The sequence below is a fragment of the Corvus cornix genome, chromosome 17 (genome assembly GCF_000738735.6).
Source record: "Corvus cornix cornix isolate S_Up_H32 chromosome 17, ASM73873v5, whole genome shotgun sequence".
NCBI lineage: Eukaryota > Metazoa > Chordata > Aves > Passeriformes > Corvidae > Corvus > Corvus cornix.
The window spans coordinates 6,185,712-6,210,351 of NC_046346.1; the positions used below are offsets into that span (position 1 = coordinate 6,185,712).

A 24,640-nucleotide genomic window follows, 5' to 3' on the forward strand; every position below is an offset into this window, starting at 1 on the left:
TGGAGCAGTGTGAACTTGGACAAAGTGACCAAAAGATAGAGGATACTCACTTAGCTCCAGCTGCCTTGAGCCCTGCCAGCCACAGCTGTGAAGCTCATGGACCATCTCAGCTGCCAGGTTTGTTTGCTGAAATCCACTGGCTTTGAAACACGTACAGATTACCCCTGGAGACTCGACTGGGGCCTCCCTGCGCTTTTTGTTTGAGATTCAAAACCACAGTGGAAACCGGTTTTCAGATATGTTAATGCTGTAAATGGCTGAGCCAAGTTCAAGCTAACGATCTCTGAAAAACGTTTCCTGAGCACAGAGGGAAGTTTGGTTGTGCTCAGGCAGTCACGTGGTATCAGCATCAGGATGGCTTTCTGGAAAATGAAGCCTTGCTCAGGAAAGCCAGATGTGCCTCTGCTGATCCCACTGATCGCTAGGCGAGTGTCTCTCTTCTGTATGACCCAAAATGGCAGCACAGACCCTCTGTGCTTCCTCCAGCTTTCAAAGTTGCTCTGGAGTAGGTCCCTTCATCTGCCATCTCCAGGGAGCTCCAGGACTGCAGATCCTCTAATCTCCTACCATCCCTCATGCTGGCTTGTTGCCATGTTAGGTGTGAGCTGGTCACGCCAAATTCCCCAGCTCCTATACCTGCTCTGCCAGCACTAGCCTCTGCTTCAGGCTGGGATATACAAAACGGGCTGAAAATGTACCACCAGTGAAATCAGATCATTTCAGAGCAATCTGGCACCTCATTTCCTACATCTGTCACAAGGACACTTAATAGTGAAGTGTCACATTCCTGTAGACATAAGCAAAATAAAGATTAAGACTAAACATTTCCTTGGCGTTAAGGACAAACCTTCTAGATGTGGTGTGGCTGCATGATGAGAAGGGTTTCTCCAGAGATTGTTGCTGTCCATGGAGGGCATGCCTCTGTGAGTATCACTCTGGAGTAACACAGGGGCAAGCCAAGGTTTAGGAGAACCTTGTCTGTGTCCACAACTGCAGATGGGCATCAGCTTCCTCAAACTAACACCAACCTCTTCCAGAAGCAGAAGATGAGCTTCACACCCCCAAATGGAGCTCAGTTTGTTGTCACAGGTAACTGTACAGATCCTTGTGTGTGCACCTCTCCTACTAAGGGCACAGAAACACCAACATCTTCCCTGTCCCCTTTGTAGCTGAGCAGGATATCCCAACAAATACTAGAGCTGAGGAAAAGCCCAGGAAAACATCAGTGAATCCCGGCAGGAATGTGGTGAAGCAGACGTAAGGACTAGGGGATGTCATGCCAGGAGAGTCCAAATGAAGATGCAATAGCTGAAGATGAAGTTCTTAAAACCATCTAAACTGATTATTGGACAGCATTACACAGTCACATCAGAACTATTAAAACCATTCACAACAGGGTGGTGTGGAATCACTCAGTATCTGCAGCACCCAAACCCAACGTGCTCCCTCTCCCTGCAATCCAAGTGCCTCCAACACCTTCCCCAACCAATTTCTGTGCCACCATATAAATCCTGGACAGGAGTTTGTCACCTTGACATCTGCCCTTGGGTGAACAACCTTCATGACTTCTCCATGACAAAATTTTTTGTTAACTTTGTCCAGTAGCCTTAAAGCCTTCTGTGCATCATGCAGTTTGTGGTGGGCTGTGCCTGTGGTGGCTTCTGCAGCATGTCCTCCAGAGGATGGCTTGGCTGGGTATTCCAGCTTCCAACCCTCAGCTGGAAAGGAGGGGCTTGCAGTTATCTCTAGCAGTGTGCACCTCTGAGCTGTAAACCTTATCTTGACAGAAATCTAAGGAAGATCCCACTGATATTTGTACTCGCCATGGGAACATAGAACGAAATTCTCAGTAATGGGAAGACAAAAATTATTTGTGCTTCTGTCAGAGGACTTCCATATTTAAATGACCTCAGTGAGCACCAGAACACCAGCCTGTGTATTAGGTAACAGTGTCTGGCAGGGGAGGCAGCACTATCTGGAGCCTATGCAGGTCTGAAAGTCTGCCTGAGTTAGGCATAAGGAAATACAAAGAAGTATATTAAAATAGTAGATGGAAATGTAGCACTCTGCAGTAAAAAAAAAAACAAAAGGGAGTGATTATGAACAGGAATCTTGGCCCTATTGACTCCTTTTTTTAAAAAATAAAACAGAAAACAGCATCATGTTCGCAGGGACATGCTGGCAAACAGCAGGGACAGAGTCTGAGAGAATTTGTATTTTATACTTTTAACTTAATATGGCTTTTGCATGATTTCAGTATTTTTATTGGTTCTTAAAACATACACAATATAAGCACATGAACCAGCCAGAAGTACAGCACATGCAGGGCGATTGTCCAGCTGTGCCAGCCTGCAGCTGGAAAAGAGCTGAGGTGTTGGGGACCACCCTTGCCTGTGGAGTGATCCCAGTCTTGAAAGGGCTCCCTGTTGGGTACAGGGCCTGTGGCAAAGGGTGGCTTTATTTGGGGCAGGACTACAGGCTTATACTGCACATTTATGGTGCTGCATTAAAGCATTAAGCCAATGTTTCCACTTGCTAGTCAAGTCAGTACTCAAATACCAACCTCAGCCCAAAAATAACATAAATCCATCTCTTCTGCTGCTTCCATCCCCTCACACCCTTCTCCCTGTGCTCCTTTTAGCCAGCCACAACGTCACCAAGAGGAAAATCAGCGTTTCACCACGGAGCATCCACCCAGGCTCGGCGGTACCTGCCGGCCCTGCTGCTTCCCACCCAGCCTGGGCTGGCATTTCAGAACTGCCTTTAAACTTAGGCTTCTTGTTCCTTTGCCACAGATGTGTGGGATTGGAGCTGGTGTGTTCCCCAGCTGCATGAGGGGTAAGACACATGGTGCAGGGGAGCACGTGCATCCCACTGAACTGGGCTATCCCTCTGCTGAGTGAGCCTTGCAAGCCCTTGCTGCTGCTAACTTTGATCCAAGACAACAATCACAATGAATAAACAATGTCATCAACCTGATAAACTCCACATTTCAAGCAGAAAGGCCTGACTTGCAGAGAAGCCCATTGAGGCACTGGGCAGAGCCATCCTCCACCTGACACTACCCTGTTCCCTCTCATCTCAGAGCCAGAATCAAACTTTTTCTAGAGCACCAAGATCAGACCTCCAAGTGAACCAGACATGCCCAGGATATTCATTGAGGATTCAGGAGTCATAGCCTGCTGATTTCTTCTAGTTGTTTTCTATATTTAATTGGGAAATCTTAGAAGGGAAGACCAGAAGCAAGCAAGTGGCCATCAGAGAAGGCACAAGGTGAATTCCCAGCTCCAGGCCCAAGCCAGCTGTAGCAACCAGGGAAGACTCAACCCCTCTCAGTCCTCTGGGCCTCCTCCCCATCACCCTGTTGGGTCCATCTTACAGATGTGGGAGGGAGGCACTATTTCTTAAAGACTGTGGCAGATCAGATTCACATTCTCACATGTGAATCCTAGTTGAAAGACCAAACCATCTCCTGGACATAGTTTTTCATGAAAACAACACATTTTACCATAATATTTATGACAAATTACATCTCAGGTGACCTCCTGCCCTAAGCAGTGTCCTGGTTCACACACTCATCACTACAGGGAACCCACGGGTCACCAAGGGCTGGTTTCGCAGACTCACTCGGACACCTGGGATGCCGGGAGATCCAAGAGATCCTTCTTTTCCCTTCAGTCCTTCACTGCCTTTTTCTCCTTTCTCTCCTTCTAGGCCTTGCTCTCCTTTGTCTCCCTGTGGAAGAGAGGAAGGTGGGAGGTTTTCATACCCACACAATACGTGGGTCACTGTACGAGGCTCTTGCAAGGGAAAACCCCACCACATAATTAGTATTTCAGGAGTGTGAGAGGAAGAAAGCCTGCAAGAAAAAGGATGAATGAGGATGAGTCATAATACACTTGACATTTAAAAAAGGAGCAAATCCAGGTTTCTTTTCTTTAAAATCTCTTGGCTGAAGGAGAAAGAACTCCCCCACTACACAGAGTAACCTGAACCCCTTTGCTTTTCCTGCAGTAAGGCCTGAACCTCCCACGTGAATGAGGCAGGCAGACAAGATTTGAAAGTCTCCCTTGCCTCATGCAGAAGACCTGAGCTTGGGATGCTGAAAGACTTTTAATAGGATGGGTTTGTCTGGAGCAGCTGCTCAGCTCTTGCTGCCAAACAGAAATCAGCCCAGGGCTCCAATAAACACTCTGTGAAACAGTGTCACTGTGCCCTGTAAAGGATCTATGGCCTGAGCAGTGGGTATCCTGTCAAATCACTGCTCTGACAATTACAGAATCATAGAATCAAAGAATTATTTGGGTTGGAAAAGGTGTTTAAGATGAATTAATCCAAACATCAACCCAGCACTGCCAAGCCCACCACTAAACCATGTCCCCAAATACCACTTGTAGGGATAGTAACTCCACCACTTCCTGTTCTGATGCCTGGCCACCCTTTCAGCGAATAAATTTTTCTCAATATCCACTTAGAGCTCCCCTGGTGAAACCAGTCATTGAAATTTATGAAAAAAATCTGGCAGATAATTAAATTTCAGTATTTGGCAAGATCAACCAACTGGAACACAAAGCAGAAATACAATCACAGAAGTGTAAGAAGCAAATTTGGAGCTGCTTTTCTTTTATCAAGATAAATAGAATATTGTAAATATTTTGTAATATTCAGTACCACCACTCAAAATTATATGGAGACAATGAAAAAGGCCAGTTTTATACTGACAGCAGCATGTGCAGCCAAGCAGCCTTGAACTGAACCATTTTCCTCTTGCACCTGTGTTGGGAGAGCTCAGCAAGATCTCATCTGGTTAAAGAGCACAGACACATCTGGTTAAGTGTCCAGAGAAACATCTGGGGTGGAAAGAGCTGGTTTGGTTCAAGAGCTCCTGGGCACAGCTAGCAGTGCAAGAGAATACAGAAGCCTTGACTGTCCTTAAGGAAGAGATTTTTGGTCCAACATTCAGAGATATGAGCAGAAGTAGAAACACATGGCAAATAATTTAACTAGAAAGAAGCATTAAACTGCATTGTTGTGGGATGGGCTGCTCTTTCTTTCCATGGAACAAAATTGTTGGCCTGTTTGGAAAGGCTGGCTGTGCAGAGACATGAATCAGAGCCCTGTTCCAAAGGCAAGGTAGCGAACTCACAGCAGTGAGATACAGAGTGAACCCTGAGCGAGATGCTGGGGCTCTGCCAAGGGAAAGGGATCTGGTTTCTTTACTCTCTAATATTGTTCTGGTCAGTGGTGCAGGGGAGAGTGATGGACAATTCTTGATTTCCCCTGCCAGGCCCAGGAATTCTTGATTAGTTGGAAATTTGATCTGTAAAGACTCAAATGAAACAGACAAATTGTTGGAAACCAGATTTTGAAGAACTTGACCTTTTTGGAGATCTGATCAGATGCCAAAAATGTGGGTAGAGGAGTGAAACAGGAGGGGTTTGTTTGCTTGCAGAAAAACAGTCCTTAGAGAGTGCAGGGCAGAGGCTTATTCCACAGAGGACCCAATAATCCCCTTGGCCTCATCCTGGCTCTGGGAATCACAGGGCCCTGAGTGCACAGAGATGTGTGTGAGAGCTGGAACTCCACGGGAGTGAGATTTACCTTGATCCCATCTGGCCCAAGCTGCCCGCTGTCCCCTTCTAGCCCGGATTCTCCCTGTGGGCAGAAGCAAACACCATAAGGATGTGCCTAAATGTGCTTTTCCCTGAGCTTTCTGCAGCTGGCTCACAGCAGCAGCGATGGGAGCCCAGTCCTGCACTCTAACACGTGTCCCATCTCATACCCTAATGCTGAACAAGCTCTTCCTGGAGCAAGAGCAGGAATTCAGCCTCTTGCTCTATTCTGAGCCACAGTTTCTCCTCCATGGACTCGCTGCTGGCCTGCAGGAAGCCCTCCTTCCCTGTGTGAAAAGGAGCTCAGTCTGAATTCATTTAACCTGGGGCTTCCTCATCCTGCTCCAACAACTGACCTCAGTCCTGGGAAGGGACACAGCCCCTCTGCCAGCCTCAATCCGTGCATTCATCCCCTCCTGCCCCCTCCCACGCACAGTGTATCCAGTGTTTCCCTGCTTAAAGCCGCCTTCTGCTCCAGTGTCCCTGGCCCTGCACGGACACAGCCTGTGGCAAACAGGAGAGGTCTGTTCCCACATCTGTTCCCACACTGCCTCTTTCACACTCGGTGTCACAGTGGCATCTGAGAGGCTCAGAGAGGCTGGTGAGCTCAGGCTGATGGGCTCTGTGGGAAAGGTACTTCCACCACCCGCAGAAGAAACAGGGGTCAGGATGCAGAGAACAGGGTCAGCCTGTCCAGGCTGTGGGAGAGCAGGGACAGAACCTCTGGGGAACTGATGAGGCACAGAAGCCCCACCAGAAGGTGGCCATACTCACTCTTTGGCCAACGAGACCTTGCTCTCCGGGGATTCCTAACTGGCCAGGATCACCCTAAAAAGAAGGAAGCACATACAAGGAGGCAAGCTGTTTACTGACAGTGAGTGAACATGAAGCACTTCCCATTGCACTCTTAATTTTGACTTTTTCTTTCCTTCTCCCACACAAACACCTTCAGCTGAGTTTTCAAAGGGGGTTCAAAGGCCCAGCATAGGGACAGTGCATAGGGACAGCAAAGAAGGACACATCTCACAGGCTCTGTTGCAATGATGCTTGACAGGACAGGGGTCACAGAGGGGTCTGAGCTGCCTGAAGCTGCAGACCCAGAAGGCATTCTCTGGCATGGGCCTTCACAGGCAAGCAGCAGTGTGGGTGCAATGTGGTGTGGTGGCAGACACGACCAGTGTGAGGGACAAAAAACCAACAGCTCTTTTAGCCCCAGTTCCAGAAGAATCGGAATCTTTGATAGCAGTAAAATGAATGAACAGAAGGCAGTGGAGCTGGCAAACAAATGGATCTTGCCAATATAGCACTGGGGGTAGGACGGCCATAGGGCAGCTCTCTCCCATGTGTGCCCATCCCAGTGATCTGCTTTGCATGGAAGAGACCTCAGGAAATGCAGAGGATTCAAGGGAAAAAGGTTTGAGATATCCATAAGCCTCATCCCACAGCAAACTGCTCTGCAAGTGATGATTGCACAGACCAGTCTTGCTCCAGCACCTACCAGCTTGGAGAAGGAGCAGGATGGGACTCTCATACCACACCTTCCCAGCAAGGACAGCAGGTAAAGGGGTCTGTGCAAATCATCATGTCCTGCTCCACGGAGGGCAGCCGGGAGCACTGGAGCTGAAACACTCGTGCATCAGGATGCCAAAGACACAGTAGCTCCAGTGAAGTGTCAGAAGATTTGCCAAGGAAAATATGGCAAAGGATGGGATGGGGGTGGGAGTCAAGAGCAGCACAGAGAAAATTGGATTTAATCCCCACACAGAGTTTGTTCGAAAGCTCTGATCACAGGGGCAAACCTTCAGACCAAGGGGGTTAGGATTAAATAAAACCCCCCCTGAGCTGCTCAGCATTGGGATTTTATTCAAACAAAGAGGTGGCTTTTATGTGGACAAGAAAGTGCATTCATGGTCTGGAGCAGGGCACCCTTCCCCCTTAACCATCAGAGGAGTTCACTCCCCAGAGAGCTGAGGCTTGGAAACTGTGGCAGGACCTTGTCTGAGGGTATTTTTAAGTCTGAGACCTTCCTAAGACTCTTCTGGTTTCGAATTAGAAGCTGCCTGGATCTCTGAGTCTCAGGGCTCCCCTCTCCATTGAGATTTTGGATCTGCAAAGAGTTGAGCTTCATTTCCAAGGCCCTTCACAGCTCTTGAGGCACAAAATCCCTGGGATGGGGCTTCTCCCCAGCACTGACAGCCTCCCCCTCAGGATGGGGCTCAGGAATTTGTAAAAATGGCTAAAATTAACCCAGTTTTAGGTTTTTTAAACTTTGTCTTTTGTTGAATTCACTAGCTGCTGGAGGGTAAACCTGCAATGTCACTCAGTCCTGCAAAAACACAAGTTGCCATTTATGTCCCCAGTCTGACAGAGAAATTGCACTCAGGGTTTTTCTTACCTTCATGCCAGGTTCACCTGCCAGACCAGGTTGTCCCATTGAGCCTGGCGGTCCCTGGAAAAAAAACAAAACAAGATAATGAAAAAACCTATTGTAACCAAGCAGAAAGCAAGATCAAAGACATGATTCCTTTAGCAGAGCCCTCCTGGGACAGCCAAGCCCTGGTTCAATGCAATTACCTCCCCAGAGCTGGCTCGGGGTCCACAGCATCAAAGAGGCCCCTCGTGCCTGGATTCTGGGAGGGCTCTGATCAACTCTCACACCTCCCATCTCCCCAGCCTCCTCTGCCAAGCACCTTTCTCTACCTCCTTCCAATCCCTCTGCTTTCTAAGGTTAGTAACCCCACCAGGGAGCAGCACTGGAACCAGCTGGGATAGAAGGGAAGAGGTCCAGAATTAGACTTGGAAGCTCTTTGCAAGGGTCCAGCAGGCTGGGCTGGTACAGTGGGTAACAGAAGTGCTTGGCTGTGTTCTTGCTCTTGCTCCTTGCAGCCCCATTTCTCCATTCCCACTGGTGTGAGCACATCCTCTGCACCACCAGGCTCCTTTTGATGAGGCTCAAGCTGCCCCACAGGCCACAGCTTCCAGCTGAGCCTTTGCCCCCCGTTCCCAAAGAGGCAGGTGCACGATTGTGCTGCCAGCTAAAGTGAGCTGAGGGCAGCAAGGTGACACTGAGCCCTCCAGCACAAATTTTGGCCAGATTAGCCTTGACATCCATCAGCCAGCTGTCTTTGGCTGTACAGGGCCAGCAAACATCCAAAGGCTAACGCCTGGGCTCAGCCCAGAAATCCACAGCCCAGGCTGGACTGGCTGAGAGAAATTTTCTTGCTCTTGTGTGAGCACAGACTCCGGTAGAGGGGTTTGGCATCCCTCAGAGAGCCAGAAATGAGTGCCTGACCTGGAAAAAGATAGGAATTAAGATAGAAAGATGGAAGATGTGAGAATGACCTTGCAAACTGTTCTCACTCAGTCCAGCTCCATGTGCAGCCCCTGATAGTGGGGTCACAGTCATTTACTATCTTTAGTACTGAGATCTGTTGGGAGCTTTAATGTTTGTACATTTGCTCCTACCTCTGGGAAGCATGGGGAATGAGAGCCTGCAAAACAAGCCCAAAGATCGGACAGTCAAGCTTCTCTTTGAAGGATTTAAGTGGTTTATTTACTTACGATATTTGCATTCCGGACAACAATCTCCCTTCTCTTTACAGTTGGGAATAAAGGGAAAAAGAGCACATAATCAAGGGAGCAACCCAGGGAATAAAGCCAGTTGCTGGCTTGCTGAAATGGATTCAAGCAGAGGAGGGAGCAGGGTGTGTGTTGGGTTTGTGAACAAACGGTCAAGTCACGCAATGAGAAAATTCAAGCTCCAATGAAAGCAAAAATCCTGCTTTGGTTTCTCCAGAGGTGCCAGTGCAGAGAAAGGCTCCTGGAGGAGTTGCAGATTTGAATGAAGGTCTGTACTTTCTTGGTTGGCAGCATCCAGAGTGGCTCAGTAGCAGCTTTCCAGCTCCCCAGTGTGGTTTACCATGCTGAGAGCTTGCTCCATCTGGTCCAGCAGCCATGAGAATGGAAACTTTCATGACTCATACACTTTGCATAGATTGCATTCAAAGCCACCTTCCTGTCTGCGTTACAGCTCAGGACCTACGGAACGGAGCTGTACAAGGGGAACTGGCACACGTGATAGAAAGAGCCAAGACTGTATTATTTTAAGGGGAGTGAAATAAAGCCAAAAGTACACAGGAGTTGGGGGAAACCATGGAGGCATCCCCTGCACTCCATTGGGGCACTGTTTGGCAGCTGCCGCTCGGTTTTGATGTGTTTGTGCCACTGCTTCATGGCAACCACAGCCCAGCAGCACCGTCAGCAGCAAAGGCGTCTCTGAGCTTCCTGCACTGGCTGCAGCAGGCTCTGCTGGGGCTGCCATGGCCATCTGGGTGGGCTGGCAAACCTGTGTCGTGTCAGCAACAGCACCAGGGAGAGGGAAAGGCTAGTACTCAGTCTGAATTGTTTTTGTATTGGGTCACTGACTCTGCACCTGGGTGCAAAAAGTTGGTCCCTGGCGTGGTCACCTTTGAAATGTATCTTCTGTTGAGAAGATGGGTCTGCACTTTCACCAGCTGGGTGTCTGTGGCCTGTGATGAAAAAGGTGCTCAAATTTCTGATTTTCACTGTTTGTTTTGGAAGCTGACTTTCAGACTTAAGGGAAATCCTTCCTGCTCGTTCCACACTTCCAGGTGTGGAAGGATGCTCCCCTGCACATTTACTCCTCCCTCAGTCCTGCCACTCCTGATGGAAGGGGAAAACAAACAGGAACAAAGATCAGACCTACCTTATGCCCCATTTCTCCCAAAGGCCCAGGTGGCCCCTGTGGTCCTTGGGGGCCCTGCAAAATAGAGACACAAGGCTCTTTTCAATACAACTGCTTTCATTTCTGAAGGACCATCACTTCCACAGTCTGTAAGATAAAACACCTGTTCCTTCCCACAGCTCAGAGGAGTTCTCACTGTGCAAGATCTGGCCAGTGGGATGGAGAGGCCAGCAGTGGGTGTGCTGAGGCACCTTAACAGGCAAAGAGCTCAGAAGACCCTTCATCCTCCTGGCTCCCATCTAAAACAACTGCAGTGAGTAATCTGAAAGTGTCTGGTTTACCCTCTCCCTTCACAGTCCAGCACTGCTGGCCCTCCTTGAGGTCTGTGTCTTTCCCCAGTGATTCCCCCAAAGCTGTGGGCTCAGTTCTGACACCATCAGCCTCCCTCCTTCTCCCCCTTCCACTCTACCTACACTCCAACTCCTTCTGTCCCAGACCCAACCTTGTCCTTTTCTACCTTCCCTTCCAAAATCCACCCCAGGCTGTATCCTACACTCCCCCTGGTAGATCTGTGGCTCCCTTTTGCTTTCCAGGGGTCTGACCTTGTCTTTCCTTATGGCTCCTAGGACTCTAGCCAAGTCTTTCACATCTCTGACCGTACTGGAACTGTCAAGGATAGAGAAGCTGGGAACAGGATAAGCAGTGGGGAAGAGACAGACAGAGAAAGAAATGACGTGTCTGTGTGCAAGGAAAGACAGATGGAGAGAGAGTGATAAGACACTTGCCGGGTTGCCTGGAAGCCCTTTTGCTCCTGGAGGTCCAGAAGATCCTTGGATACCCTAGAAAAATTAAAAATACCAGAGTCAGCTCCAACCCAGCAGCAATCCTTCACATCTCTTGGCAGAAATGTGCACCTCAAAAATGCTCCAGTGACAGGAGGGGACAGGTGGCCCTGCAAGTGTAAGATAGGGTCCAGATTCTTCCTCCTGGACCAGGATTCAAAACTTAAGGACATGAGGTTATGAAAGGAAGTAGAAGGGATGGACACTTACTGGGAAGCCACGTGCTCCACTCTCCCCAGTCTCCCCCATCTTGCCCTGTGAACACACAGTTACAGCAATTATCAGCTGGGGATGTGCTGACACACCTGTGGGGCTTTGGCCTGGAGGGCACTGAGGACATGTGGGTGTCCCCAGGGTTGGCAGCTCTGGCTCTCACAGAGGACATACCTGCAGCCCATCTGGGCCCACCCTGCCTAGCTCCCCTGGTCGGCCCTGCAAAATAAAAAGACAAAGACACATCAGCAGGAGCACAAGCTGTTGGTGATGCTCTTCTGCCCTAGCCCATCTGCTCTTGCATTTTTGTGCATCAAATTTCTCTTCCAGTTCCCTGCAGCTTTTGAGAGGCCAAACACCTGGGATTATGCCCCCAGGAACACCCCAACCAGCTGTGAGTCTGGGCAAGGACCCTGATGCCAATGCTGGATAGATTTTACTCTGGTTGCAAGACAGACTCATCCCTGCTGGTGGATCCTCATGGAGCAATTGAACATCCCCTGTTCCTGGAGGAGGATGTGACTTTGATCCTGCCCAGACCATTTCACAACACAGCTGAGAACAGCCTTGGCACTCACCTTGACACCTCGCAACCCTGGCTCGCCTACTGGTCCATCAGGCCCTCTGGCACCCTAGAAGGAGGCAAAAGAGAGGCAAAAATAAGAACACAGAGGATATGGCTCACTGGAAAATCCAGCTGTCACTTTAGCCTTGGCCACCAGGACAGTCCATGAGATCAATCCTGGCTAAGCCAACTTATACCTGCTTGGGTTGAGCACAGCAGCTCAGAGCCCAGGACTAAAAAGATTCTTTCTGTGTTTTGTTGCTTCATTTCTCACCGTTACCAGCACACAGCACTTTTTATTCCTGCTAAACCAACTACCAACCACAAATCTAAGCCAGAGGAGAAAAGCAGGCCAGGAACAACCTTATTTTCAGATAATGGATACATGACAACAGTTTTGCAATGCACAGACAAACTTGCAGTTCCAGCCTTATTAACAGCAAACATCTTTCCTCCTAGAAACCTTGCTTTTCCAACACCTTTGCCCTTAACCCTCAGCACACCACACTGTCTCATGGCCACAATCAGGGCAATAAAGCTCCAAAATATAGAGGTGCACAAGCCCCCACTGTACAGTACCTTCACATTGTCTTGGGCCCTAAATTCCTCTCAAAGAGAAGGGCATATTTGCTGGCAGCTGAACTCCAAGCCCTCAGCTACAGCTATGTGATATTTAAAGATCTGGCTGCTGTTAAGGACCAGGCATGTGCTCCTGCATATGGAGGTGGGGAGGGTCTGGTGCCATGCCCGGCATCTGCTCCCAGCTGTGTGAGTGTGTGGTGGGCACAGGGACTTGGGGAGGTGTGTGGGATACACACCCTGCTGCAAATGAGCAGGTGTGAGTAGCTAAAATTGAGCAGTTCCTGGTACAGCTTGGGCATCGCTGAGGAAGGACGTTCTTGTTCTTTCAAGGGTTCCAAGTGAGGAGAGCCCTGGGAAGAGGGTAAGGATACGATCATAGAATCACAGAAAAAATGGTTTGGGTTGAAAGGGGCCTTACAGACCAGCTATCTTTTAAGCTCATTTCAGGAAAGCTGAACACACAACCCTCTGCACCATTTGACCCCCAGAGACCAGTGCATCACATTGACAGGGAATAAAGACCCACAGTGAAAGAAAATAAAAGAGTTAAAAAAGGGCATATCAAGAGACTATTAACAGACATCATGTTCATAATCAGTTCATGAGCTCAGTTGGGACTCTTAGGCTCCACTGCAAAATAAATAATAAATAAAAACAAAGAGCAGTGCTAGAATGTAGTGGTAAGAGGAATTCTGAGAGCTGGCCAATGCAGAAAGGGAAAACAGGAGCCAATGTGCTTAATCGGGATGCAAACCTAGTGCCAAAAGTAATAACAGGGTTAGGGAGCCAGTGTGTTAGAAAAGCAACTCCAGGATGACAGGCAAAGAGAGAGACTCACAAAGACAGGCAGTGTACAGCAGAAATGTATAGGAACCCCAGCCAAATTATTACAGCAGACAAACATTGTCAATATAAAATAATGCAAAAACTCCTACTGCGCTTGGCAAAGCCCTGTGCTGCTGAGAGGAGCAGAGATTGAATAACCAAGAGCCTGTATTGCACTGTCAGTATGGCACAGCTCTGAAGAATGCTCAGCCTGGCCTCCAGGACAGACAGACAGAGGACTGTGCCCCAGATGGGATCCCCACAAACAAAGGGGTGTTTCACTGCTGGGGCTGTGCTGCACAAATGTCCCAGCACCTCTCACCAGCCCAACACACCAAGTGATGTGGCTCATGCTGGCCCCTAGATCAGAGAGCAGTAAAGACCAAAAGTTTTATTAATCCATATCCCTATAAACGTCAAAGCACAATGACAAAGACCAGAAAGTCACTTAAAAGCAGTACTACTGACAGCTTGAGTCAGGCAGCCCTGTTAGTTGGGGTGGCAGAAGAGCAGGGCCTGGAGGCATCCTGGAGGCTGCCTGGGGTGACTGGGACACCCAGCAAACACCCAGACTTGCACTGGGAAGGGAGGTGTCAGCATGGTGTTGGCACTCTGGGAAAGCACCCTTGACAACCACATGCTCATCCTCCCTGGAAAACAAACTGTTCCCCTTCTCTCTGAGCAGTCACTTGGATATTTCGTGCAATTACACCTTTACTGTATGAGATGATGTGGTGACCTGCTAGTGAAGCAGGGGAAGGATGTGCGGAGGGCAAGGATTCCGTAGCTCAGGCCTGGAAGAGGGAACAGGGATCAGAAGCAAGTGGGACATGGAAATGACAGTGATGATCCGGGTTAGAGCTGGGAAGGAAACTGGAATGAATCTGGCCCCTCCAGATCCATCTTCTGAAGCCTGTCCTTGCCAGTGCTGGGGCTGCACTGAGCCAGGTGGAGGCTGCCAGGTGCCCTCAGTGAGGGCTGTGGCTGGCTGGGGAAGTGTTTACAGTATCCTCATCCCTTCCAGCAGAGCCCTGTCACCAGCATGGCAGGATCTGCCAGGGCAATCTCACTTCACAGCAGTCACCTGCCTAATCTCATCACAACACATCTCATTGGCATCTGACCCAAAGAAGGAGAAAGTGACCCTCTATTCTCAAATGCATGTGGCAAGCTTCATCTTCTCCAGCCTCCTGGGCTGAAACTTGGGATAAAGGCTTCCCCTAATTCACCCTGACAGGAAAAGCTACATTTAGTCAATTAGTTAAATCTTTAAAACTCTCTTTTACTGACAACACTGGTTAGAGACGAGTGAGTGAGGTCCTGGCAGCTCTCCAGGGAGCATCCCAATGCCAAGACCCTCAAGGCACAGCACGGTGCCTTCCCCCTGCAGACCTGGCAGCGTGGCCTTGCAGGCAGGGCTGAGCACAGCCCCTGGGCTCCCCTTGCACCCTCAGCTCCCCTCAGTCAGTGGAGGCCAAGACAGCATTTCTCTGAGCTGAGCAACACCAAGCAGTGCTATCAGAAGCCCCAGGCTAAACAAGGGGTTACGATAGTGGCCAGATGTGAACAGCTCACACACACAGGGGAACTCAGTTCCAGGCTTTGCCAGTCCAGGTGAGGCAATAGGGATATATCCTGCATCTAAAGTAGACAGCGTTCCTGCAGAACTATGTACTCAACAGGCTGTTTCTGTAGAGCAGCGCTGCATTTCCTCCTGTTAAACACCTACTCAGAGCTCAGACAGAGACAGTGACCAGCCTCTGAACAGCAGCATGAAGCAGCAGTCAAGTAGCTCCTTTCCAGAAATCCAAAGCTCCTTCCTTACCCAGTTATGCAAATATTGATATTTTGCTATCACAGTCTGGCCAAACAAAAAAGCAAGCAGATGTTTTTAGTGAAGCCAAAGGGAGACATCCCTGGCCATGGATCTGGAATGAACTTTTTCTCAAACACTTCTAAGGCTTTCTCAGTCAACTAGAAAGATCCCTGGAAGCAAAACAATACCCACCACTTCTCCATGAACAACAACTCAGCTGGGCTTGGAAAGGCAAGTATTTTCAGGTTTGCTTAGATAACACCACTTAACAAATCCCTGCAGTTGGTGATGCTGGAAAGCATCGGGTCCATGTGGCAGAGGCAGCAATTCCTTCCCTCTGGCATGGAGCAGCAAAGGGCCTGGAGTGCAGGTGTGCTCCCCCTTATCTTGGATTTGCAGGCTTCACCTGGGCAGCAGCTGATGCAGGAGCTGGATGAATGAATGGCACGGTGGAAAAGAGAAATGTGCTTTGGGATTTGAAAAGCTCCCCTGTATCATCTGAGTCAGAACCCAGCAGTGAGAGGATAAAATTCTAGAAATATTGACAGGCACCTTGGCCAGGAGCATAGGGCGAGGTAAGGCACTTACAGCAGGATTTCAGGTGCAGCTTTATGATGTGAGTTACAAAATCATGGCTCTGGTTGATATTCAGCCTTTCATAGAGGTTCCCAGTCTTTTTGATGACATTATCCTTAGGAGAGCATGCTGGAGACCACACATTTTCCTGCTGTGAGGAGCTGATTAGTAGAAACGTGCTTTAGGATTTAAGTGACATAGAGTGAGGGGCTTGCTGGACCAGCTGCCTCCAAATTTAAACCTTGATTTGGTTAAATAATGAGGTTTAAGCATGTACACAGCTGTCACTAGCTGAATGTTAAGCACATGTTCAAGTGCTACACTGAGTACAGATGAAGGGAAATAAGCCTGGGCTCACATGTCCAAATTTCTTCTCCTTAGGGAAGAGGAGAAGGGAAACAACATTTGAGGAAGATTATTCACTATCAGTTTGGTGGAATAAACAAAGACTTGTGAAGGAACAATAGTTCTGTCAGGACTAAAAAGAAGGTTACAATTTAAAAAAAAATTTTCTTTTTAAAATATACATATCTTGACAATATAAAAGCTATCACAACATAAATGCAGACCCCAAAAAGTCTCCATTGTTCTTTACAATCAAAACCATATTTGCTATTTACGTTTCCTTCAAAAGCAAAATTACTTTAATGAAGCATCCACAAACAGAGCTCATGGAATCCAAAAACATCTGGAAGGGGCCGCATTCATGTTTCCACTCTGAATTGAATTACATCCCTTCTGTAAGCTAGGATAGAGAGAGGGTGATGTCTGAAATTACAACTGGGGGATCATTTCCCCATCCTGAGTAAAGCAAGAGCCAGAATCACAGGAGCAAGTAAGCAAACATAGGATACTATATGCCTGGAATATCTTCTGAGAGTATGAAGAGAAGGAAAAAGTGAATGAGAGAGATTCAAACCAGAAATCCTCCAGGCAGGAGATCTGCTGGTTTTTACAATGCTGACTTCCCTACATCATATCCACTGAAATCTGTAGAATTTCAAAGCAAAGCCCAGGTTCCTCCTTTCTGCTGGGAATCTTAGAAAGCGTATCTCTCTGCCTCACAAATTTGGTATGGATTATATCACTGCAGTGCTCAAACATCACCAGATCTCCACCACAGCACAGCCCAGCCCAGCAGTGGGAGGTGAGAGCAGGAGCACTAGCAGCAGATCCAGAGGCTCAGTCCCTGCTGCTAGAGCTTTAGGCAGAGTTTTACCCCTCTCCAATACTGGTGTCCTTAGGGTAAGATCAATTCCTTAATGCTCCCTTTTCCCCAGGCAGTGCCTCCTTTCTACCTCAGTGCTCTGCACATCCCGAAGTGACTTTTTGCAGGGCACTGCAGCCTGTCAGGATACAGCCACTGCTGCATTCTTGGTTTGCAGGGCTGAGATGCACTTTGGAGTCTGGCTTCCTCGGTGGAGGAATGTCCAGACGGAGTGACTAGCACAGGATCTGCTGGACTGAACATCTGGAGAGGAAACGTAAACCCAGAGCATGAAGCTAAAGGTCTCTACTATATGATACGTCATTTTGAGCATGGACAGTGCTGGTGGCAGCTGAAGTTCCACAGGATTTGTCTGGGGGGTTTGACATCCTCTCTCTGGATCCAGCTACAGCCAAAGGCAGGCCCCTGATGTCCCAGGCAACCTCCTTTCTTGGGATCTAAATCCAGCTTTCCTTGAGGGCTGAGGACTTGAGGTCAGTATGGATGTAAGAAGCTGAAGAAGGTTTATGTGAGTGAATCTTAGACAACCCAAGAGCCAGACACTGAAGTTGCCTGTGGATGCCCGCTGAAAGGAGAAGCTCAATGGCAGGGATGGGGGTGGATCCCTGGCTGGCAGCCGGGAGGAAGCAGTTCCAGGACTCCTTCTCTGTCACTGCAAACATTAAAGGCACTGGCAAAAGCACCCAGTCCCCTCAGAGGACCCACCTCTCCAAAACCCGCACATTCTCAACCTGGATTCATCCAGAAGGTGTTCCCTGTTCACCCCTGTGCTGCAGTTTTACCTTGAGATATTTTTCACCATCCATTCAGAGACTGCCACGAAGGAACACCTCCAGTTTTTCATCCATCATGATCATGGATGTCCCAGACAGCCCAGTTAATCCCTGCTGTGCAGCACAGAGGAACCTCACTCCCCAGGGGCCCCTTTGCAAGTGGACCTGGGGAGTGAACTCCGTGGGCCTTCCCACCAAGGAGCACAGAGGAATGGGAGCTGTTTTGCCCAGCCACAAGTTAAAAGATGAACCATGATAAACATCTGCCAAGCTTGGATGTTACTGGCATCCTCCTAGATGGGATTTTAAAGTTTAGAGCAGTTCCAGGGTACGTAACTCCGTGGTTACAAAGCTTCCTAGCTGGTTATTTCATTTTCTTTTGCTGGTCCCAGCTATCTGAAGAGACCATTCGCTCTGGCATAGGGAAACACACAATCCTTGTCTGTCCTGAATCCCCCAAGCAGAAGTTGCAGAAGAAGCAGAGAGTGGGAGTAGGTAAAATGTATAGTTTACTCCAGTGTACGTCTTTGAAAATGAAACGTGGAAACAGCTCCTTGGAGGGAGAAACGCAAGATATGTTGTTGTTGGGGCCTTCAGCAGAACCCATGTATGCTTGCTATTAATACTTTGTAAAGCATCTGGACAAGGAAAAACAATCCAAAGCAGGGATGCTCCTGCAATAAATATCCCGTTGGAGAAGAAAGATTGAAGAGCTCGGTGGGATGGGGGCTGGATGTCACAAGCAGGAAACAAGCAGCTTTGGCAGGTCTAGAGGTCATTATCCTGTCGGCTGTCACCCAAACAGAGCAGGGAGAGCCACACAAGAACTGACTCTGAGTGTCTGTGAGCTCATTATTGACAGAAACATGAACGCACAGCACTGTCAGTGGTGCCAGGCAGTACCTCACCCAGCACTAGGCTGGGGGCTGCTCTTGCCAGGCAGGGTGAAGAGTCACCTGTGCTTATAGGGTGGTACTGTTGAGGTATGTACAGATAAAATCAGGGCTGGAAAAATCCTTAGAAAGGCATAGGACATGCTTATAATTTGATCTACTGGCAATGCAAAGCACACCTTCCTCACATCCCTGTGGAACCCTGCCAGGAGGTGTCAATCCTGTAAGACTGGAAGGGAACACATGGGTAGAACAGCTCAGCTCCACTTCTGTCAGCCTTCTCTCTTAATTCCATGTCATGACATAACATTTCTTCCTTCATCTGCCTCTGGTTATATCACAACACTTCATATCTCAGCTACTTTTTCTCCCATAGCAACGAAGGCACCTTTTCAGGTTTTCTACTTCCATCCTTTCCCCCAGCCCATCTATACCTGCGGACAACTAAATCATCATCCTCACCAGAAGCATCCATAAACTGTGTTTTGACATGGCAGATAGGCTGGACCACTTCCATGATAACCTCTACTCTGGACACCCCTCTGCCCTTACACATCCTTTGCGTTCACGTCCCTGGTAAGATTTGTTTCAAGGACCACACGGCCTTTATGTGCAGCAGAAACGTGGCTGTGGAGGTGCTGCCCAACTTCTGCTCATCTTCACACCCCCAGACTAAACCACCAGATTGTTTTTCCAATGGCTGAAACAGGAGACGGATAAAAGCTCATGGAGAGTGCTTACCCTGCGGCCTTTCATCCCTCGGATCCCTGGTGCACCACGGGCTCCTGCTGGACCCTGGAAGGGAAAAAAGGAAACAAAATGAGGGTGGAGGAGAAGGAAGGCAGCAGCTTTGGTAAGACCCTACATTCCTATGTGATCTGCAGGGGCCTCAGATGCAGACCCTTGACCAGCAGATTGGTTCATTAAACTCTTGCTAAAAACATTGCCATGTTTACTTGTCTATAAATGCCTTTTTTTTTTAAACTCATGGATTGTCTTCGTATTGTGAACATTTAGGCCAAAGATCCTGGCTGAGGTTTGTATGCTTAATGACCTGCAGCCTGTTATCTGTGTCAGTGGTGTGATGTGAAGAGACGTTGAACATCCAGAATCCCCTCTGAATCTATTAAAAGCAGCTGCTGCTCAGCATCTGTTCAAAAATAATAATAACCAGGATCTGGTTTTTAGATGTCCAAATACAAAATCAGACACATCATCTTGGGTATCCAAGTTTGATCTTTTCAGCCAAATACTGACTTTAAGTAACTGTTGCCCCGTTAATGCTGCATAAATACTGATACTGGCAGATAGATACTAATTTAATGTGGGCTGTTGGTGTTGTGGATGATCCTGTTCTTCTTGCAATTACAGGAAGATTTCAGGTTTTCTTTTAACCTAGATTTGTACACACTTGATTCATTAATATGCATACAGGAAATGCAGAAGACAGCTTTTTTTCCCAGCTAAAATATTTATCAGAGTCAAAAAAAAAAAACAAAAAAAAGGACGATATATTTATTTTACAGGACTTAGTTCTGTTCAGCTTTTAAACCTGATATTTAAAGTTAGTGCCTTTCTCCTGTCAGAAAAGAAAACCTCAAAATGACACATTCACTCCTTACTCTCTCAAATATTCCGCATCAAATGTGGCTATTTATATATTAATAGCTTTTACCAACTGTCAGCTCTGCAAGCTCCGCCACGGATCAGAACAGAATTGAACTGTGATCCTCCTACTGCTCCTACCACTACCATTTATGAAGATTTTGCTTTTGTATTGGAGATATCTTTGTGCATGGCATATAAGTTCAGGATACAAATGCTGAGCTGTTCTCATTCAGGATGGAAAAGTCAGTTGACTGTAACTGTATTTGTGATCACAGCACATCTCAGTTTTGGTCGTGAGGACAGCGGTGACTGGCACAGGCAGTGGATGTGTCAGATGCCTGTTTTATAGAGATTTTTATGTTAACCATGTACTGAAATGAAATTCTTAGTTGGTATTTGGAATCTTCTCTGAAAGTCTCAGCCTATCCCAAACAGCTTACGAAAATACGAGAACAGAAACATTCCTTGTAATGGCAAATGTTGAGGGAACAGCTAGATACCCTGCTGGAATTTCAAGGAACTGTTTAGGAGAAGAAAAGTGACCTTTAATACTCTTATATTATACACGTTATTTTCAAACTTGTGTATTAACACAAAAGATGCACCATAATGGTAAGAAGAGGAAAAAGCAATTCACAAGCCTCAGGAAACTGAAACCAAGGCCAAAGCTTCCTACCGTTGACTATACCTTTGCTTCCCATTTCCAGTCATCCTTTGTTGAATTAATCAGCCATCACTGCTAAGGCTCATTCAAAGATTTTAACAGTTTAGGACAAACAACAACTGCATGCCTCAGGTCTGGCTTGAAAGGCAAATAAGGAATGTTTGGTGGAAAAACAGCTGGAGTTAATGAGTGCAGATTTGATATTAGGGGATTATTTGATTTACTGGCTCTGTGGGGAAGTTTGGCTTATTGAATTATGACTTTTTAAAATGCAGTTGTGGAGCAAACATTTGCTTGGATGAACTTGTTATTTGCCTGCAGGAGAAGAGGGAACTGAAGGCAGCGGAAGGACCCGGGCACGGTCTCAGCTCTCAGAGCTTTGCCAAGAGGTTTTGGTATCTCCACCTGGATCTGATGCCTCAGATCATAACTATTGTTATGCCCCAGTGAAGATAGACAAAATTTGGCCTCACTTGAAGGTACATTTAGTGGTGCATGGGATGGTGCTCAGGGCTGGAGCTCTCTGCCACAGGACCAGCACAGAAACTGCCTTGGCCAAGGGTGCTCACAGGCCCAGAGCAGGAGGGAGGCCAATGCTCCAGCTGTCCCCAAGTCTTGTAGCAGCTAACATGACAGGAAGTTGCTAAAAATGGGTCATCTACAGATATCCAGATGCCTCCTAGGCTTCTGTCAACAGCAAGTGCTGCCACGAGGGGCCGCAGAGCACCTCAGCGCTGGGGGCTGCGGGGGCATTGTGCTGCTTTTATTGTAAGGACCGGGCTGGTGCCATGTTGCTGCTCTCCAGGCAGAGATGGGTCACCCTGAGATGCTGCTTGACCTCAGATTTTCTCTTTTCCTCACCTCCACTGACTTACTACTGCACGATCTGTGCCCAGGCAGCAGCTGCCTGCAGCCAGTGCCCCCAGAGCCTCCTGGAGCTCCTGGCAGCAGCAGAGCTGACCCCGATTTGGAGGCCACACCTTTGGCACCACCCGAGCATTTCACTGCTGTGATCTTCCTCCCAATTACCAGCACTGTGGGAATTCACACACTGAGCAAAATCCATTCCCTGCACCCACCCAGGGCTGCCTTGTTGTTGGCTCCAGTGGCACTTGTGCTTCTGGGAGAGCCCGAGCTCCATCTAAACAACGGCTGTGGGAAACTGGAGCCAGGCTAAAATCTGCCTCCACGGCGATTGCGTGCTCCAGCCGCAGCGTGCCAGATGAGCCTGTCCAGATGGAGGGTTCAGTCTGGGGGAGCTGCTCTGCTGCTCCTCTCATGCCAGCAAGGGCTTTGACCATGCATGACGGTCACACTGCATGGCGTGGTCACTGTGATAAATGACTGTGATAAATCACTGTGATACGTCACTATATCAGATGGTGTGGTCACCACACTGCCAACCATTCCCAGCCTAGAACACCTTGAGCTAGGGAGCTTGTGTCCTGCTAAAAGATTGAGGCTGGATTGTGATTTTTGCATCCTTCCTTAGGGAAATGGGTTACAAAATTTTGAATTAAGCTCTGTGCTTTTTTGCATCTCTTTCCATGTTGCTCCCACCCCTGTCCCATCCCTTTCCCCATATCTCTTGCTCATATCAAACTCAAATAAACTGCAATACACTTGCTTGACTTAACCCATGAATGCCCAGGATGTGGTATTACAAGGTGATGATAGCCTTTACTTACTGTTGGTCCAGGCACCCCAGGAAAACCCACTCCTCCTGGCATCCCAGGGTGTCCCTAAAAGGAAAGGAAGAAGAACATGCCTGCTGTGAATGTCCACAATCTGCACAGCCCTTCTTCCTCCAAGTGGGAAGACAGGAAAAAAGGTGTTGTTGGCTGCTTGCAAGGTCAGGCAGATCTGATATTTGTCAGGGTAAAATTGCTCAGGGGCAGGAGATGGCCAGGCTGTCAATAGCCCAGCTCCAACCCGGCCAGTGATATCAGCAGCAAGATTTTCTGAAGAGCCCAGAAGAAAATGGGCTGAATTAATATGAAAATATGTCTTTTGGTCTTGTACTATGGTAGACAGGAAACAAATGTCAGAGCACAGCAAGGCACTGTGACTGTGCTGCCCAAGCTCCCTGTATTTCCAGTTGCTCTGGGCAGCTTGGACAGATCCTTGTTTCTGGGCATTGTCTGTTCAAGAGGCTTGGGAACAGGCAATCCTTCAGTTCCTGGTTGTCTCCACTTGACACAGCAGGTCCTCAGCTGATGGAGCCACAGAACATACCTTGAAAACCAGTGTTGCTCTGAAGGGGAAACTGCTGAACACAATTGAGGCTACACCCCAATATCCAGTCAGTCAAATGGCCATTCCCATCCCCACAGACATGGGAAGAAATTGCAGCTGTTGTCATGGAACTAAAAGACCAGGAGAAGCTGCACCCTTGGCTAGGACAGAGAGGCGGCTGCAAGAGCGAGAGAATGCAGACTTACTCCTTACCATCGACCCCTTGACTCCTGGAGGGCCTGGGGGTCCCACTGAGCCACGGTCACCCTAGGAGAGAGACAGATGCATATGGAAGAGTGATCTAGAGCAATGAAACAACTAAAAAACCCCACAAATTCATGTCTATGCCATCCTACCAGAAATGCTTCCAGAATCACTCTCTTTCCATCCCTCTCATCAGAGTAGTGGAAGGATTGCAGGAATTAACTTATCCTCCATATCTCAAGAAAGGGGACTTTACTCTTGCCATCAAAACCTCCAAGGTATGAAGGAAAAAGGCACACCATCTTCAATTCCAAACAGTGCTAGGACTGAACCCAAGGAAATCTCCAGCCCTTCCCACCCAAGGCATGACATGCCTGTTCTGCATGATCACAATCCCTATGTGTGCTGGCATTTTCAGAGCCATGGATTTGAAATCTGTTGTCACAAGGCCCTGCTGAGAGCAGGGAATCAAGCTGGAAGAAACAAACACATGCTGCCTGGTGCTTTCAGAGGAGACTGTGGGTGTTTTGGGGGAACTCCCTGTCCTGTGGCTCATACTGAGACCACAGTGCCAGCAACAATGACCTGGAGGTCTGATTTATGAGGGGCTCAGAGCTGGATGACTCCCCAGCCCACCCTGAAGATAAGACCCCTTCTAAAACAAGCTGTTAAAAAACTTAATGTACCAAAACATCACCTATTCATTGCAAAAGTCTTACTTATCCCCACATGCAGACCATCTCACTTCCTGTGGATACATCCTTGAACCCAAAAGTAGGAGACAAGATGGTTAAGCCCCCACGAGCACCACAACTTGCTGATGTGAGGGTGACATGAAGGTGTGGCTTTAGCAATGGGACATCAACAGCTCCTTTGGGCAACGGTGGCAATTCCCACACAACTGTCTGTACTCTCCCTCCAGCCCCAGGGATGCACTGGGAGTTAGGTCTGTTAGGTTTGTGTGCTCAGGGGGATGAGGAAGGAGGATTTAGAAAATGCTGCCAATTAGTTTACGCCCAAAATCTGACCTACCTTCCAGCAGCAAAAAGTGTAAGGGCAAATATTTTCTGGGCTCTAAGGAGCTTATTAAAAACAAACCCCAGAGTTTGTGTTGTCACCAGCTGGCCCTTGTAAACCAATGTACGGATTTTTTTTCTCCCTGAATGGATGGATTTTATTAAGTGTGTATTAACTGTATTGTTCTCTTTGATAATCTTTGGATTCTACTGGCTTCAGTCTTAAGTTTTGCAGCTCTCAGGATGGAGATTGCTGACTCAGCTATGTCTAATGAAAGCATAT

At 48.1% G+C, this 24,640-nt stretch overlaps 1 protein-coding gene across 7 annotated transcripts in view; it reads right to left on the reverse strand.

Annotated features, from left to right (window-relative positions):
• Positions 1–24,640, reverse strand: part of LOC104688252 (collagen alpha-1(XXVII) chain B) — a 147,099-nt gene that overhangs the window by 31,481 nt on the left and 90,978 nt on the right. For 6 of the 7 annotated variants that reach the window (XM_010397658.4, XM_010397661.4, XM_039561575.1 and 3 more), the window contains 12 exons: positions 23,351–23,404; positions 22,591–22,644; positions 19,372–19,425; positions 11,951–12,004; positions 11,547–11,591; positions 11,370–11,414; positions 11,103–11,156; positions 10,339–10,392; positions 8,008–8,061; positions 6,387–6,440; positions 5,602–5,655; positions 3,628–3,735 (listed from right to left, as the gene is read on the reverse strand). In XM_010397658.4, coding sequence (XP_010395960.3) covers positions 3,628–3,735; positions 5,602–5,655; positions 6,387–6,440; positions 8,008–8,061; positions 10,339–10,392; positions 11,103–11,156; positions 11,370–11,414; positions 11,547–11,591; positions 11,951–12,004; positions 19,372–19,425; positions 22,591–22,644; positions 23,351–23,404 — 684 coding nt within the window. The remainder of the gene's footprint in view (positions 1–3,627; positions 3,736–5,601; positions 5,656–6,386; positions 6,441–8,007; positions 8,062–10,338; positions 10,393–11,102; positions 11,157–11,369; positions 11,415–11,546; positions 11,592–11,950; positions 12,005–19,371; positions 19,426–22,590; positions 22,645–23,350; positions 23,405–24,640) is intronic. The other variant, XM_019284996.3, reaches the window with a different exon arrangement.